Raw genomic sequence first — 18603 nt, forward strand, 5'->3', positions numbered from 1 at the left:
TGGCAAGTGCTGACATCCTTACAATGGCAGCTTCAAGTGCTGTAAGCTGCTGGCCCCTGGGAATTCCCTTGGTGAACAGGACATCTCTTATAGTGAAAATCTCTTATGACTACTTGGCACTTAGAAAGCATAATGGTGGAGGAAAAGAGGGCAGTCAGCAGGTTTGGCCAGACCTTGGCATGCCTTATTGTAGGGTACTTGATGGGAGCACGCAGCCTCCTCCTTCATGTCTTGCTGTGTGTCATGGGGCCCAAATATGTTGAGACTGCTGCCTTCCATTATGGTGTTGGTAGTGGAGGCAGAAGTCCTGGAAGGGGGAAAGCAAGACTGAGTAATTGCCTGAGGAGGCCTGCCTTTGGTTGACTGCAATCTTAGGTCAACTTTTTACCATCCCTGGGTCTTTGGACAGAGACAGCACAGCAGGGGATGTTAAGTCCTCTGTGTGATGTAACATTATATTGCTGGCTTGCAGGTCAGTCTAAGCTATTGCAAATTAACCTCTAGAGGGCCGGTCATTTCAGAGTCTAGACAAATTGCTGGGGTGAACTCTTACTATCATTGTTAATTTTTTTTTTTTTTTTAAAACAAGAGCAAACCACAACCCCCATCCCCCAAATGTGCAAAGTCTGTGTATTTCCATGTATTGGCTAGATAAGAAAGCTTTGTTTCTCTACACAAGGTATGTTCTGTTTTGCTTTCAATCTGCTAGGTATATCATCAATGGTTCAGCAGTAACCAGTCTCAGAAACTTCTTTCTGAACTTGAAGGAATGATAGCTGACTTAATGTCTCAGTTTCTAGATGACATTGAAGCCAGGAAAATTGTTTCAGGGATAAGTACCTTGATCTTGCAATGGAATGAGAAATCAGAAGCCTATTTTTCAGAAGGGCATACTGCATCTCATGATCTGTAAGTTATACTTATCTTCTTTCTGCAACTTATATTATGAAGTTAATCTCAACTTGAATATTTATTTTCACTTTTCATTTATTTATTTTTTATTACTGGCTGTTTCTGAAGTATGGAGGAGGTTGAGTTTTATATTTTTTATTCTGTAATTCAAAACGTTATATTCTGTCAAATAACTGTCTTAATGCATGCACATTCTGAAAAAGATGTTAAATATATGTTTCAGAGTAGATGTACCTAGTTAGCAGTTCAGCAGAGAATCTGAGCACATCAATAGGACTCATAGGAATCAGTAGTTATGTATAATTGTGTTTTGATGAACTGGGGCCTGAATTTTCTATCTTGTCCTGCAAAGTCTAATTCCTACAAGTAGCTGCTGTGAATCAGTAATGCTTCTCATGCGTGTGTGCTATAGAATCAATCTACTTCTGCACAGCTAGTCTAGTGCATCTAAAATGTGTAGGATTTTTGTTCTGAGTCATATACATGTTAATTTGGGCAGATCTTGAGCAGCAACCTACTATGGAGATCAGAATTACAGTTTAATCCTACATATTTATATATAGTAGTTTCTAATCATGTTTGGGGCACAATGAGGTTAAGAGGGGCTTTTTGTGTGCTTTTTATTTATAATGCTTTTGAACTTTTCTTGGAGTTGAAGTTACCTGTTTAGTTTATCACTGCAAATGTTAGCAGTTTGTATGAAGACATGGCTATAAATTCTGCATTTAGGCAGAATGATTTAATCTTTTATTAAATCTGTCTAAATCTTTTTGGTGCAGTAGAACTATCCTTTTAGCAGTTGCTTACTAACCTAGTAGAAGTCTATTTTGTTACAACTTTGGAGACCCCTTCGGTTCCCATCTTAATTCATGGCACGTTTTAAAATAAAATGAAGACAATTATTATGAGTTATTTGTGCAAAATAAAGTAGCTAGGACCCCATTTCTGGAAGGATACTGAATGTGACTTAAGTTTGTAGATACAGAGAAGTAATAAATGTTCATAAGAGCTGTTATTAGCCTCAAAAAGGTCCTGGGCAGAGCACAGGCCTGAACCCTTCTCTTCCTAACTGTGGTTTGGATGACTTGCATCACTTGCAAGAGTTATGATGGTGGGCTCTATTTGATATAGCTCATAATAGCCCTGCTTGCTCACATCTAAAAACCRTCCTTTGTTGTAGAAGGTGTAATCCATGCTTTACAGACCAGCTTCTGAGGATAAACCTGAAAGATAATACTGTACATGGAGGCCTAATACAGCACAGTGTTTGATGTCAATAGGACTGTCTGTATACATAAAATAATAGAATTTAGTTAGAGACTTGCAAAGAAATTGTAGGTGTTCACAAGGGAATTTAAAAGAATCATTGGCTTAATCATGGTAACTTTGTTTTCTGTGTCATTTCAGAATTAATAACAGACTTGAAGAAATTTGGTTTGCCTTTGAGGGAAACCCATACTGGAAGGATTTAACAACTTTTGTTGGGTGGATGTGTGAAGTAGCTCAGTATGTGAATGAGGAAGCAGGCTCCACAGGTCTGTCAGATGAAGAAACTACTCCACAGCAGGGTTGTTATGATGGTTTCCTGTATGTTTTAGAGGGATCGTATTCCTCAGAAAGGGAAAAAGTGGTGATTTAACATTGTGAGCCTGTTTGTGTTGTCATCAGTTTTAGGATTTCCCCTCTGACTGAATCATAAGCAAGGAAAACTCATAACATGCAGAGTCTGACTCTGGTTTTCCTTTTATTAGGTACGTAGTTGTGATTTTTAGTGCAAGGTGGAAAATTTTTTTTTGATGATTCATTTCTGTCAGAAAATTTTCAATTGGTTGCGTGTGCTGACAGGAAGGCTTCTTAAGTTCAGATTATAAATAGAGGGGAGCCCAAACTATCTGGTCACCTGGTAGAGATGTTTCTAGACTAGTTTCACTTTAGTGCAAGGACTTCATGCTTGGTTTCCTTCATCCCAGTTGTCCTGTGATATCCCAGATGTCCTGACCCATCTGCTGTTAACTTTCCTGGAATAAATTGCTTTTTCATTTACTGGTGGAACATTTTGCAAAATCAGGTTTGTCCTGAGGAATGTGAGAGCTTTTGAAATCTCAGTGTTCTTTCTGATTAGATGTTTGTGGTACTCTATTTGACATTTTATGTGGTGTAAATGAGCTCTGAAACAGGGCACAATATGTCTTATCCAAGCAGCTCTAAAAAATGGCCTCCTCCAACATCACCCATTTGCTTCCTTTAAGTAGCTTTTCCCCCTTCTCTCCCCCCCCCCCAGCAGTTCTTAAGATCTTGTTAAAGAACTGCTTTTTTTCTTTTTTCTAAATATATGTAGATTTTTTTTCTTTTTTCTTCTGTCCATAGAGCTAATCATATATGTGCTGAATACTTCATCAGGAAGAAGGTTTCTATTGAATTTAATGCAAAAATAAGCTTTACTTTTTTTTAACTGGCAAACTACGTTAGTGAAGTAAACTGTTCTAATGTGAACTGATTGTACAGGTTTTCTAATCCATTACAGTCTCAGATGTCTTTAGTTTGCTGGGTAATAATAGTGAATTTCACAAGGGTGTTTTCCCTTTACTGAAATTCCAAAGAAGAAATTAATTATAATTTCTGGATTGAGAGCAGCACTAGGTGCACTCTTGTATAATAAAACTAATGTTCTTTCTGCAATAGTTCTGCAGTTCATGTATAATTCAGAAGATATCTTCTATTTTTCCTTTTTCCTCTAAGGATTTTGCTGATACAGATGTGCCTTATGTAGACCCGATATTTATTGATTCTGTATCTCATTCCTTTAAATCATTCACTAGTACTAAGATCAAACCCTTTACTAAAAATTGCGCGTTTACTACTTTTAAAATGTACTTTATGGATTTCTCTTTGAACTGCAGAATGTGGTTGTAAATCTTCTCTGCTCGCATTTAAGTCCTAAAGTCTGTAAGATCAAATTGTTTCAGTGGGAATTGATGATGTTGTTCACAGATGTGTTCATCAAGACTTTTCTTGATCTGTCTCTTTATAGTGAAATGTATATTTTCTCTGCAGATGGACTTGAAGTATCTCTATGTTCCAGGCAAAAGCTCAGTCTGAAGACCATCTCCTTAGGTCATTATTCAGCATTTCTGCAAAAYTTATCAGATTATTCCCCGTTTACTTCCTGGGCATGGTAAGATTGAACTAATCAATGAAACTTCCCTTTTTAACTGTTTTCCACAAATCTTTTACCCCACCTCCACTCTGGACTTTTGTAATAGTTGAACATAATTAGCCAGCTTTATTTTTATCAAGTGACTAGTGTTTTTCAGGGTTATTGGGAAGAAATATAATCCTGCAAAGTCAGAAAGGTATATCTTTGTGGCTGTCATTCAAAAGCTCTTTAAAAGATAACTCCACATCTGGTATATTACCAGTAGTAACCAAAGTGATGGAATCTGGACAATTCCAATATATTGTTAGAGTGGCTTGTTATCACTAAGTTACTTGCATTAAAGCCCTGCTAATGTCTGGATGAACAGTACAACAGAAGCCATTTAATCATTACTCTGTTTAAAAAAGAAAAAGAAAAAATCCGTTATGGAACAGACAAGCTGATGAGTGCTCCATCTCCTTTTAGCTGTTTAGTTCTTTCAGCAATTTACCATGCTGTGCTTGGCAATCAGTTATTAATATATAAAAATGTTTTCCAATTATACTTCTGGACTCTGAATTTTATTTTTCGTTATGCTGCTATAACTCTGCTATCAATCACTTATTTAACCTATAGAAGGGAAATAACCATCATCAGTGCAATGAAAGATGAAGAACCAAAAGTTTATAAATGGCAGAATTTGAACATTGCCTCCACTGCTTRACAGTGTTGTCCTACAAGCCATGTTGTGCTTTTCATTCAAGCGGAACTTGACTGCGATTTAGGTAGCTTGATTAAAATGGACTCTGGCTTTGGTTTTCAAAAATATTAAATGTGTTTGATATTTAGAGTACAAAAAAATGGGGATTAAGGAAAAAATGTAAACTGATACTTTGAATGTTCAGACACATTTTCTTTTGTGCTCTTTCCCAACTTTACTATAAAGATCAATACACACACGTGTTTGCTATGTCAGGGATTTGGTGTTAAATACTGTTTCAAGAGCATGCACTGTTTTCTCTATGTGGTAGTACTAGCGAAATCACCTGACCTGTTTGGGTTATCCTTGCATGGTGCAAGGTGTTTCTTTGGTTTGTAGAGGTCTTAGGAAACAAATTCTAGATGATGAATACTTTTTTTTTAATGTTTGACATCTTTCTTTCTATACTGCTTAAATAACCCCAGTAATGGACATGGAAATTCACTCACAAAAGTTTTTAATGTTGTCTGGTTTTCTGCTTTTTGATTATTGAAATAAAACATTTGAGGAGCAACTTTTCAAATTAAGGCCTTTGGAATGCAATGTTTCTTGTTTCATGCACCTCAATTTTGACCAGCTGGTAAAGTTGTGTAAGAAAAAGAAAAACAATTTCTTCTGAGAAATGCTATTGACACAACAAAAACATTATTTGGAGAATTCTAATTTTGACTGCAATTTCATAGTGTTTTTCTAGATATTAACACTGTTTAGCTATCAGTTGGTGAACTGGAACGTTCTAACTTTCAATAGCTATGACAAAAATAACTTTTCAGAATTCACAGAAGCGTAGAGCTCTTTGATCAATTTTATGGGTAAATTCCTTTCTATAAAACTATTAGTCTGGAGCATGAAAGCTTTGCTCTTTTCAGCAGCAGAACATGTAAGGTACTTTAAAAAAAAAGGGGGGGGGAGTGCACATTTTTCTGTAATTATAATCAAGCTTGCAAGCCACAGTCAAACACCTTTAAGTTATTTGCCTACACTCAGCTTTTGATTTGAACGTGGCTGTGACTTTTGAATGGTTTTTGTTATGCCTTCGAAAACCGAAGTGACTGTTACTTGAACTATTGCAGATCTGGTGGTGATTACTTTGCTATTTAAATGACATTTGAACTTTCTTTGACTTTATGTATTCTAAAATTGTAAAATATATACTTAACCATTTTTTGTCTGCTTACTACATAACTAACAAAAATCTTGCTTAATATTTCAGGATCTTGACATCTGTCAAAGAACTTTTGGAGAGAGAAGAAAACTTACGGATTTCTGGTGAAAAGGAAATCTCTTATCTCTTACAGCTTACAGAATTCATAGAAGAAATCGCAATGCCCAATTTCTCAGTCCCATCAAATCTCCAGTCTCTTATGGAAACTGTCTTGAATAATACAATTGCATGGATAAACAATTTTGCTGAAGGGGGGGAATTTGCCACAGATTTCTCACCTGCAGTTTCTGAACTCCATAATGAGCTACTAAAAAACTTCCAGCCTCTTCAGAGATTCCGGCAGAAAGAGAAGACGGAATTTTTCTGGCAAACAGTGAAAATGATGTGCTATGAACTTGTTTCTAGGCTGTCTCAGTTGAGTCAAGTGGAAGAAGTAGAGGTATTGGATACCCTATCTAGAATTATATTTTCCATACCAGAAAATGAAAAAATCCTTAATAGAAGCATGCTTTTGCTCCAAAATATCCTGACTGGTTTGCCAGATTTAAATATTGTTGATATGAGCTATCTTCACTTAAGTGAAGACTTCATAAGAGATCTCTATGAGGTTGGATCATTGACTGAAGATCATGTTAATACAACTTTCAATACAATTCATGGAGCGAGTAATGCCTCCTCCTTCTTAATCTTAAATGCAACTCTCTTATATAAAGTACGAGAGTTAGGAGATATTGTATTTGATTTCTTCAAAGACATCCAGAAATTAAACAATGGTAGTGCGGCCTCACTTGTTCAAATACTTTTCTCTGTTTATCAGAACATGGATCTGCTCTTAAATATTGAGAACAATAGTGCTCTGTTAACATATCTTTATGAGACCTCAAAAGATATTTCATCTCTTCAAGTATGGCATGATTTCCAAGATAGGGACAAAGTTTTTGATCTTCTGTCTGAAACTTTTAATCTTCTTTGGAACTTCTCTGGGAAACCTCTCTGTGAAAAGTTATTAACCATTTATAACTACACAGAGTTTCAGGCCCAGTCTCTAGCACAGAAAGACGAAAAAGAGATGCAAGTTGTCTATAACACTCTGAGCAGCCTTAAAACTTTATTTATGGATGAAGAACTCCAAACAGCTGCCTTTTGTTATTTAGAAGAATTCTTTGGTGTCTCAGCAGAATGCATGGTAAATAATGGATGCATTGATTTTTATCTATCAAATGCTACGTCTGCAGAGAATTCAATAGAGGTTTATGACTTCCTTCTACTTCCATTGAACAGTATTTTATCTAACATAACAAAGCTGGGAGATGAGATAAATGTGCCTTCTGCTTTGCATTGCACTTTTATATGGCTTCAAACCTGGACAGAGGTTTTTGAAGAAGTGTCCAAAATTTTAAGTTTGAATTCAACCTTTTTTGTCAGTCTAAGATACGGTTTGGCAAATGTCTCTGAAAGTTTTTTAAATACAGCTCATGCTGAACTGTGCAATAAGACAACTATGCTTATTGTTGAAGCTACAACAGCAATGAATCTATTAAAAAGCATAGTTGAAGGTGGTGATATAAATGGTTGGAAAGATTTAGAAGCTCTCCTTAGTAATCTTCAAAGTGTACTTAATAATGCAATTGATGTCACAAGCTTGCTTACAGGTAACAGTTTAGAGGATGTTCTGGAAATTATGGGAACTGGGATAACTGAATTGCAGAAGTCTGTACTGAACGCTGTTAATGGAGATTTTTTGAATTCTTGGCTTGATACTTTCATCTCAGGAGGATCTGAGGGAGAGGGTAGGGATGCAAATATATATTCCATTGGAAATTCGCTTTCTACTATTCTCAAGCTCTCCAAAAAAGAACTTGGAATTATTCTCACGGAAATAAAAGACACAACTGCTTTCTTAAAAAGTATATCTCAAGACAAATATTTGGTTTGTATCAGCTTTTTCCAGAATATTACTAAATTAATTTTGGACAATATTCTGCAAGACAAAAGTCATTCACAAATTAATCTTTCTCCTCATCTTAATTCCTTTCTGAACTTTAGTACAGTGGGTGAAGCAGAAGATTGTAACAGATGGATGCATATCCTTAGTAACCTTAGTGAAAAATACAAGACACCTTCCCACCTTGAAAGTGTAAAACATACTCTATTTCTGCTGAAATCTCTGGGAAGCATTGAGACAGATGTTAAGCAAAGAAACATGATGGATTTTATTAATTTGGTTTTTAATTTGGTATTCCCTGAATGTTCCCTATCTGCTTCTCATGTTCTTTGTATAAATGTCTATTTCAATATTATAACAAAAACTTTAAAATTCATTCTGCCTGAATTTTATGGAAAAGATGATGTTAGGGTGCTTGACTTTATTTTTACACTTGTAAATAGCTCAGGGGGGCAAATACCAATGCTTGTCAACAATTTAATGGGACACTTGCAGTATACATCAAATGAGACCTATTTTACTCAGTCAATCCATGGATCTAACAGGAATTCCAGTATACTCCTTAATCCCTTTCATCATCACCAGCTTTTCTTAACAGAATTCTTGGCAGAAATTCAAACTCTCCTGAAAAATAAAACTTCTGGTATCCAGCAAAACAGCTCCTCTCCTTTGAATACTGAGTTTAAAGCTTTCTTGCATGAGAAAAATATCAATTTGTTCATGCAGTTCTTTCAACATATGATTAATTACCTTGACTCAAAGTTGCCTCATAAATTGCAAGGTGAATACAACACACTTCAGGCACTTATAAAAACAGCAGCTCTGAATGTTGAACTGGTAAGGAAGGCACTCAAAACTTTCAAGTCTTCTACCCTTATTGGTTTTCCAATAAGAGGTGATAAAGAGTTCCCAAAGCATGTAGTAGCTTTGGTACAAAATCTGGAGAATACAGATGTAGAGTTCTTGATAGGTCAATTCAAACAAGTCCAGCAGAGCCTGGATCATTTATTTAAAAGTATTGAATCTTTGTATATTGAGAATTCTGAGTTAGGAACGTTACCAGACTGGTGGGACACATTTGAGAACAATTTGTGTAATTGGAATCTGACTGGTTTCAGGCAGCTGGCACAGCTGTTGCAACAGRATGAGCTCTCTGATGTGGTAGAGATGTTCCATCTTCTCCTTGATGTCGTCAGCCTTACAGAAGGATTAGCTCATAGAAACATCACGGAGGCACTAACTGATGTATACACTTTCATATTGACTCAAGAAGCAAAAATACCAATGTTTACCAAGGAAGAATTATCTAATCAAGTGGAAAGTGTTCTAATGTTACTGGAGGCACTGAGTGATATGCCTGATGAACCTGCAGAGGCCTTGATTTGTATTTCTGCAGTGTTCTGCTGGTCTCTCACAACAGCAACACCTCAGAGTGATCCTGCTTTTAAACCTTGTGACTTTGATGTGCACAGCAATTTTTCTCTCGCTTACAGTGGAGTCGTTAACATAATTAAGCAGCTGAAACTGATCCCTCTGGAGGACAGTTCCTCATGTATCAAAGATTTTCAGACAGATATCATTCGCAATCTGACTTGCTTTTTTCATCAGATCAGAGAATGGAACTCTCTTCTTCTGAAGTTTTCTGAGCTCCATCATTTAAATGACTCAGTTCTCAAAGAGCTGCTAGATTTTTGGAATGAGCTATCTATCTATGCTGTACCTTTGCAGGCCAGTATTACAGACTCGGTCACATGCTCGTCCACACTGAAGATGCAGGCAGCTTTACAGCTCATAGAAACGCTGGATGGTATGACGGTGGCAGAAATGGAGGCAGCCAAAGCTATTCTTGAACAGCTGAATGATCTTTATGGTGCCCTAAATTTGAATGGAGACACAAAAATGTCACTTATAAAGACTGTTCTTTCTAATTTTAAGAACATGACCCATGAAGTGTCTGGATTGCTAGATACAGAACCTATCCTTTCTTTTTTCTCTGTAGCTCAACCTTTAATAACGATATCATCTGTTGGAAACCAGACTTACTCAGTGCTTATGGCATTAGCAGCTTTAAATAAAAATGGGAGTGCATCTGATAATTTTGAGAATTTCTGGCTTCGTGTAGAATCTAGTATAGAAAACTTGTTGGTGAATTTTAATGTCAGACATTTACTTATGGGGGTGGAGCAAGGGTTTCAGTTATTAAGGGTAGCTACTGGACACTCCTCTTCAGTGGATCTTGATGTTCCAATACAGCAGTTTAATACATCATCTGTTGATGCTATGTTAAGAAACTTTGAAGACATACAAGAGATTGTGAATAGCTTTCTATGTGAGTGTAACACTAAAGATTACTCCAAAATAATGCATATTCTGATCTTCCTTATGGCTAATGAAAAGTCATCAGATGACCTTCTGCTGGTTGTCAAAGATATTATTGACTTTCTGGAACTCTTCCAAAATGAGTCTAAAGAAGATTACATAGATATGTTTTATGATGATGATCTTAACAGAGAAAACCTGAATAATACTCATATTGCTGACTCAGTTTTGCAGAATGGTCTCCTTCATATGATTGCTGACCTTGCTATTATAGAAGAAGCTCTGCACTCAAACAATACAGAGCTTCACATAGTTGACTTCATTGATTTATTTTTTCATGATGCACAACATGGAAGCTACGGAAAATCTACTAATCTGTTCCAAAACAGAACTCTTGAGATCATGCAAGAGGTCTTGCAAATGATCTTTCCATCTTCTACAGAACATGACAGGAACAGAATAGCCTTCTTGCTAAAGTATTTGCATGAAGATATAACGGCAGAAATGAGGTGAGCWTTTTCTATGTGCCTGTTCTAATCCTGTGTTGAGGGACAGCAGTGACAGCTGCTCTATGTTTGTGAACAGCTCAATCACACCTTTTATTAGGCAGCTAATTACTGTTTTATTTCAGATGTTTACTGTGGAGCAAAACCATATTTGGTATCAAATTACATTGTGTGGACCAGGTTATTCACGTATTTAGTTTTCTGTGTTCATAATCAAGGTGCTTCCTTTGGAATTATTATGGACCAAATATATGAAGATACTTGTGTTTTAAAAACCTTGCAGCTCTGAAAACTGAGCCCACAGTTAATGGGTGGACAACAGTCATTTGTGTTCTTGAGTTAGACATTAAGGAATCCTTGAGACTATTTTTTTTTCCTACATCCAAATGTAGTTATATTGTACTTGGAATGTCTTCAGTTATCATTCAAACTTAATATAATTCATACAAAGCCCTTTTCATTTTCCTATGACTAGACTTAGGAGTTTGAATTAAGAGTTCCCTTAAATTTAATGCAGATTAATTCAAATTTGTAGAGTAATGTCTCAGAACTTTCTTTTGAGCTCTTGAAACCAGAAAATAGAGCATACTAGGTACAAAAAAGACAGTACTCCAGTAGTAACTTTTATTAACTTCATTTCATATCCATGTTTGTCCTTTGCATTCCATTATATTAAAAAAAAAGATTAAAAAATTGCTACTACTGTGTGAATTTATCAAAACAAAAAAAAACTAGAAATGAGTTAACCCTATCCTACTTAGTTATACTTGATATACAGATCTTGAAATGGCTTTTGTGTGCTTTTTTTCATCAAACAAGTAATTGGAAAATAACATGCATATATACTATTTTCAACATTAAACATTTGCTTCTTTGCTTATTGAACCTTTTCCTTTTCCACAATAGATTGATTTTGTCTCAAGTGACTATTGCCAAGTTTGTTACTATTTTAAAGTTTTCTTTTTGTAATCTTATCAGGTATAAGGATCTGTACTCCTTTCACTTACTAGGTTTAGTATTTCTATCCCCCATTTTTGCAAGGCATTTTGTGTGCTGTTGTAATGTCCAGAAAAACCTGAGTGACTAATTAGAATACCCATTCAGAGGTTCAAAGGTGCCAGACAGATTCAAAGCATAGAGCTTTATTTTTTCTATACAGTATCACTGTATATTTATATAAATGCAGAATTATATTGCTCCCTTAATTTAGGAATGGTATTTCTATTTTTATATATTTCCTATGGAAAGTTTAACTCTTCTAAACCTGCATCAGATGGTYAATTTATAATAAATTGGTAGAAAAATTAAATGATTTTTTTGAGTTTAAAAGAAAATCAGTGTGATCCCATTAAAGAGGAAGCCATAGATGAAGCCATTTCAATTTGAAAAATTTCATTTAACTTTCTGAAGGGTTTTTTATTTGCTTTGAGGCCATAATGATATTGCTAGCAAAATAGATTTAACTTCTCACTGAAGTCRTGCTGGCAGTCTTGGACAGGGAGGTCAGTTGGAGAGATTTCAGGAAAAACGAGATTTTGTTATTTTGAATTTTGCAAGAAAAACGAGATGGGGGGAAAAAAGGAAAGTTTCTATTGCTGCTGTAGGTGAGTCGTCTTTTGAAAACCTTCTGAATCAATACTAAATGAAAATGACTTAAATCACTCATGACTTAGGCAAACAAGGTGACCTTCTAGGAGCTTTGGGTATTATATAAAGTTGTTCGGTTTAACAAATGTAGTTTTCTGAAGGTCACTTTTGCCAGATTCCTCAGATCAAATGTAATCTGGCAGCAGAAGAAACTTCCCTTTTGGGAAACCTTTTCTGAGGGCTCATTAAATAACAGAACTGCCACATTGGAGTCAGTGTGTTTAAGTAGTATACAGTGAGTGAATCCCATGAGACAGTTGCTCCAAACAGCTTTGGAGTTTCTTGCTAGTGGAACTGCAGTTCCTGCTGACATACCCCCATTGAGAAAGAGCGTACTAAGCTGATTCATGACTTTGATGTGGAGTGTAGACCTTTATGATTCATTTTATGCGCATATGTTAGACAAATGGTCAGGGGCCAGATTTTGAGTGTTCTGTTCTTTTCTGTCAAGTCAGGAGGTACTGTGAGCTCTCAGTACTTCTGAAGCCAGGTTAACAGTGGTTATGATTTTGCTTATTTTACCAAGGTATGTACCTTCTTTGCCAAGACACTCCTAACTGTTTTCTTAAGAAAGCTGATGACTTGTTACCTTTATGAAAACTATTATTACTTTTTTTTTAATGTATCATATAGAAGTATCATGTCCTGATTCAGAAATAGTTCACACAAATGAAATTGGATGTAGGGCTATTGGCTGGTCATATAACTGTTAATATTGAAATTTTAATATAATTTTGAGTTTGCAGTTGTGCATAGTGCAGTTGTTGAAAATTTTCTTCAATACTCTTGTTAGGAAAATAATGATATCTTATTTATTTTTCCATAGAGCATCTAACATGTGCCAGATTCTTCAGAAGCACTTACCCCCTGCTGTTGTCGTCTTATTGCAGAAGCTTCAGCTTACCACTCTGAATGTTCTTAAAATCTTTTCAGGTTGGTTGCCATTGTAGCGACCATTTAGGTCGCCATATATGTTAGTACTATAATGTTAAGGATTTACTTGGAACATTCCATTGTTAAACAAATTCAGTTGGGTGATGGGAAGCAAGGCAAGCATGCTGATGCCTGGAAGTGAAACCAACAAAGGCACAGAAAAACATTTTGACTCAGATCATGTAAAGGGCTGATTTCTGGAGAGGCAAATTGATCCAAAATCACAGTGAAAGGAAGTGGCTTTGCAACTCCCCTTCTCTCATTTTTAGCCATGTGCTCTTTTCCTTCCTCTTGTGCTTGCTATGACACACTGTGGCTTCTTCCTTCCCTCACTCAGCTCACTAACCCAGTGGAAGACAGTCTAGGCATTTGATTTTTGCCTTATCTTTTTTTACTGAATATTTTTCTGCCAGGTTAGTGAACTGGGTCAAGTCACAGAGGTTTTTTAATGAACCAGAGTTGATACAAGGTAGCATATAGCTGACAGTAGGGAAAAATGGGGTAAGTGTATAACCGAATTGACACCTGCCACTTCTGGCCATGTTGAGCCAGTGGATTGGCTTGCTGTAGCAGAGTAATTTCACCTGCAACAAATGATGTAAATTTGGATGACTTAAGCTTGTCTTCTTGACTGTGTATAGGCTCCCAAGATGAGCACTTTGAGAAGAGCTCTGTACTGACCTAAAGGAGTGATTTCATATTATGTTTGTTTTGGCATCTGCCTTTTAAACTTGAATTTCAATGATTCACTTCATATTTTAACCCAATTCTGCAGGGAATCATTTCCAAAGAACAATTGGGAGGTATTAACCTGTTGTTCTAGAGCAAGGGATGAGATTGATAATTTCTTCCAATTGCCAAAGAAAACAGAAGATGTCATTACAGCCCAGTTCCACCTCTCCTGTGACTCTAGTTCCCACGGAGTAAAATAGTAACAATGTTGAGCTCAGAATAAAAGATATTGAAAATGTGTACCTAATAACTGGGATCTGTTATTAAACTCAGAAAAATCATCTATATATTGGGAGAACTGAGACTGAGGAACTAAATTTTTGTCATATTCATTTCAGTACTCTGGTCAAAAGGATGTTTCATAATGCTTTGTTTGATTTAACCTTTTACGGTGGAACGACTGGCTAGATAGATGAGGGGAGAGCAGTGGATGTTGTCTCCCTTGACTTCAGTAAGGCTTTTGACACTATCTCCCATAACATCCTCATAGGCAAGCTCAGGAAGTGTGGGCTAGATGAATGGACAGTGAGGTGGATTGAGAACTGGCTGAATGGCAGAGCTCGGAGAGTTGTGATCAGTGGCACAAAGTCTAGCTGGAGGCCTGTAGCTATAGTGGTGTACCCCGGGGTCAATACTGGGTCCAGTCTTGTTCAACTTCTTTATCAATGACCTGGATGAAGGCACAGAGTGCACCCTCAGCAAGTCTGCTGATGATCCAAAACTGGGAGGAGTGGCTGATACACYAGAGGGCTGTGCGCCATTCAGAGGGACCTTGACAGGCTGGAGAGGTGGGCGGAGAGGAACCTCCTGAAGTTCAACAAAGACAAGTGCAGAGTCCTGCACCTAGGGAGGAATAACCCCATGCACCAGGACAGGCTGGAGGCTGACCTGCTGGAAAGCAGCTTTGTGGAGAAGGATCTGGAAGTTCTGGTGGACACCAAGTTGACCATGAGCCAGCAATGTGCCCTCGTGGCCAAGAAGGCCGATGGTATCCTGGGGTGCATTAGGCAGAGCATTGCCAGCAGGTCAAGCGAGGTGATCCTCCCCCTCTACTCAGCCCTGGTAAGGCCACATCTGGAGTACTGGGTCCAGTTCTGGACTTCCCAGTACAAGAGAGACATGGAGCTACTGGAGTGAGTCCAACAAAGGGCTACAAAGATGGTTAGGGGACTGGAACATCTCTCTTATGAGGAAAGGCTGAGAGAGCCAGGCCTGTTCAGCTTGGAGAAGAGAAGACTGAGGTGAGGACAGAGGGATCTTATCAATGTGTACAAGTATCTGAAGGGAGGGTGTCAAGAGGATGGGGCCAGACTCTTTTCAGGGATGCCCAGTGACAGGACAAGAGGCAACAGGCACAAACTGAAACACAGACAGTCCCATCTGAGCATGAGGAAAAACTTCTTTACTGTGAGGGTGACAGAGCACTGGAACAGGTTGCACAGGGCGGTTGTGGAATCTCCATCCTTGGAGATATTCAAAAGCTGTCTGGATACGATCCTGTGCAACATGCTCTAGGTGACCCTGCTTGAGCAGGGGAGATGGACTAGATGATCTCCAGAGATCCTTCCAGTCTCAACCCTTCTGTGTTACAGAAAGCATTATGAAACCTAATGAGAAAAGAAAAAGATCGTTCAACCTAGTTTGCTTTGCTGAGTTGTATTGTATTACTTCTGTGAACAAGATCACAGAAGATGATCTTGGATCTTCAAGGTCTGCTTCTTTTTGATGCGGTGATAAATGTTTACTGTTCTTGCTTATTGGCTTATGCACCAAACAGGGAAATGTACGTGGGGAGGGGATGAGGGAAGCATGAAATTTGTTCTTGCATAAACTAGAGTTCAACCACCAAGCCAAACTTTCCCTGGTCTCCCATGTGCAAACCTGCTACAGGTAGGGGAATGGAGCTGTTTTCCAGGGACGTGAGGGTTGCAAGCTTGGGTAAAAACTTTCTCAGTGGAAGATCAGGTGACAAACATCCCCTGTATGGGTTCTCTGTCGCTAGGATTATCTCCTCACTGCTGATTGTCTATGTCTATGTAATGCCCTTTCCTTCCCCCCTGCAGCTAGGGTTTGAAAGCTGCTACTTGCTGGAGGATTAGTAACATCCTGATGTCTCAACAGGGAAAGAGTATTGGGGAACCCATTTGAGGAAAAGGTAGATGTGTTTAATATATACAGCTCCTCAGAGCTGTGTTTCTTGCTCACCAGAATGAAGCGTTCTGCTCTGGTTCTGTAGCAGCTATTGCTGTTCTCATTATTGGTCAGAAAAGTGTAGTGAAGAAGAATAATGGAAATTGAATCAAACTAGTCCTTCTTGCCCTCTGTAATGGGAAATAATGGCCAGAAACATTTTCCAGTGTCTTAATACATCAGACTTTGTGCTTCTCTTAAAACTTTTCCTTCTCTTCTTATTTGGTCAACTTTTCATCTGATTTAAAAAAAAAAAATGTCAACTGATTAAGCCTGGACATTTTCTCTTACAGAAGAACCAGCTCTCATCAGCAACTTTTTCTGTGTTGTTACAAAGTGTAAAGATGGCTTAATGAGTCGCTTCCTCCTCTCTGTCATTGAAGGAATCATTCTGGTTCGAGATCATTATCAGGTTTGGGTGGCTTCCACACCTACAAGTGTTCTTTGTATTATGTGTTAAACATCACGTTGCAACTAACGCTAGGAGAATTTTTTGTTTTGTTTTTTTTTCCTATTATCTGAATGATCAGTCCCCACAGTGGTTATATAAAATGGAGTTTTGTATGGTTATAGTTCTGACACATTTTATAATGATACCCAGAAGGAATCCCCTAAATAAACATTGGTAAGCTTTGAAAGCTGTAAATAGAGTAACTAGACATTCAATGCCAAATAGCTCATGTTTTCTTCCTTTAGATCTTCTGATACTGCCAAGCTCATGAGTCAGAGTACATTTATGCTTTTAAGTATTCATAGGAACAGTAGTGAAATCAAACTAAATACAAATAAATTTATTGGCCTGAGTCATTCAGGCTAAAAGAGCAATTGTGGTTACCAGTTGAGGTCAGTCTGTGTTTCTTTAACAGTGCAGGAAATTACCAACAGTCCTGATCTGGAGAGCCTAACACTTGGCTTTTAGACTTGTACAGAGCTGGAAGCACTTCCTTGGAGATCACACACATGCACAGAGTATTAACTTCAAGTTTTTAGTACAGAATTTGCCTCCTCTTTATAAAATAGCTCTGCTATTGTGTATGCACTGTACCTGGAGGTTTTGCTGACATAAATGAGAATTCAGTGTTGTGGCAAACAGAATTCAAAGGCATCATTCACATCTCAAAGTAGACTTTTGTCAAACAGATGCATTTCTGTACTTTCTACCATTCTGTGACATACTTCTGCAAGTAAAAAATTATAAAAGCCGAAATGTGAATATTCAAGAGAAAAGATGAGAGTTAAAAACTGCACAAGGCACAGGCAAGTAGACCCTTGGGTATGGGTAGAACTGAGGAATTAACATTTTTGTCTTTGGCTGAGCCAAAGAACTGAGAGTATATGGATTTGAGATAAACAGAAACTGTTGTTTAGATCAGTTTTGGGGGAAAAGATAAAAAAAGGTCAACTTAAAAGGCTTGTTTCATTTTGAAGTGAATTTTCAAGTGAGATTTTTGACATGTCTGTTCTTTGCTGAATCTCCTTGCAAGGCTAGGTCAAATTTGCATATATTCTTGGTCATTTCCAAAACTCAAATCTCTGATAATTCCGTTTTCGTTGTGTTGAAAACCTTTCACCTCGTTTCCAGTAACAAATATATTTAGTAAGTAAGTATTGCCTTAACCACATTGCGTTTTGAAAATATGTATCATGTAATTGCCAAGACCTCCACTTCAATCATTACAAGCATCTGGTGTGAATTTAACTGTATGATCACTGTCTTTTGCAGGATATTACAAGAATGTGGTCTGCTTTCAACAAGGGGGATTGTGAGAATATGGCATATATAAGCCAGAAATTTTCCAATACTCTGGAGAGCTTCCTGAGAACCTTACAAAATACCGCTGATGACAGTTGTGAATGTCACCTACTGTTAGAGAACATCCAAAGACACTTGCAAATGTAAAGCCTGTATTTTTGATACCCAACATAGTTTTTGTTAGGGCTACTGATGTTACTTCATCATGCATATGTGTGGGTTCTAATTTATGTAATTACAGGAGAAATGCTTTGTATCAAAGTCTCTTCAAGCTTTGTTCATTTACCTGAAAATTCAGCAGAAAAAAATACCCTGTAATTATTTAGATTCTTATTTAGCAAAATTCTGGATATTTCCAATATCCTTATACTTTTGCTGAGCACTTGCAGCAGATCTTGCTGCTGTACAAGGAGAATGATTTGAATCACAACCGTGAAAATACTTGGTTTTCCATGAACTGAGTTAAGTCAAATTTTTGGTATCTTGATTTTTTTTTTTTAATTTTTATTTATTTTTAATCTAAAGCTGTTTGCTATGGCCCGGTCCTTTCAGCAGCTGCGTATCTTTGCAGAATGCTAAATACAGGTCAGTTCAGCGGTTCAAAG

General features: G+C 37.3%; 1 protein-coding gene across 1 annotated transcript in view; it reads left to right on the forward strand.

The window, feature by feature from the left end:
* ABCA13 (ATP binding cassette subfamily A member 13) overlaps nt 1-18603 on the forward strand; it is a 201325-nt gene that overhangs the window by 30788 nt on the left and 151934 nt on the right. Inside the window, exons 10-15 of the mRNA XM_026088100.1 lie at nt 710-909; nt 2320-2499; nt 6022-10746; nt 13217-13323; nt 16539-16657; nt 17969-18141. Coding sequence (XP_025943885.1) covers nt 710-909; nt 2320-2499; nt 6022-10746; nt 13217-13323; nt 16539-16657; nt 17969-18141 — 5504 coding nt within the window. The remainder of the gene's footprint in view (nt 1-709; nt 910-2319; nt 2500-6021; nt 10747-13216; nt 13324-16538; nt 16658-17968; nt 18142-18603) is intronic.

The sequence above is a fragment of the Apteryx rowi genome, unplaced genomic scaffold, assembly GCF_003343035.1.
Source record: "Apteryx rowi isolate R43461 unplaced genomic scaffold, aptRow1 scaffold_750, whole genome shotgun sequence".
NCBI lineage: Eukaryota > Metazoa > Chordata > Aves > Apterygiformes > Apterygidae > Apteryx > Apteryx rowi.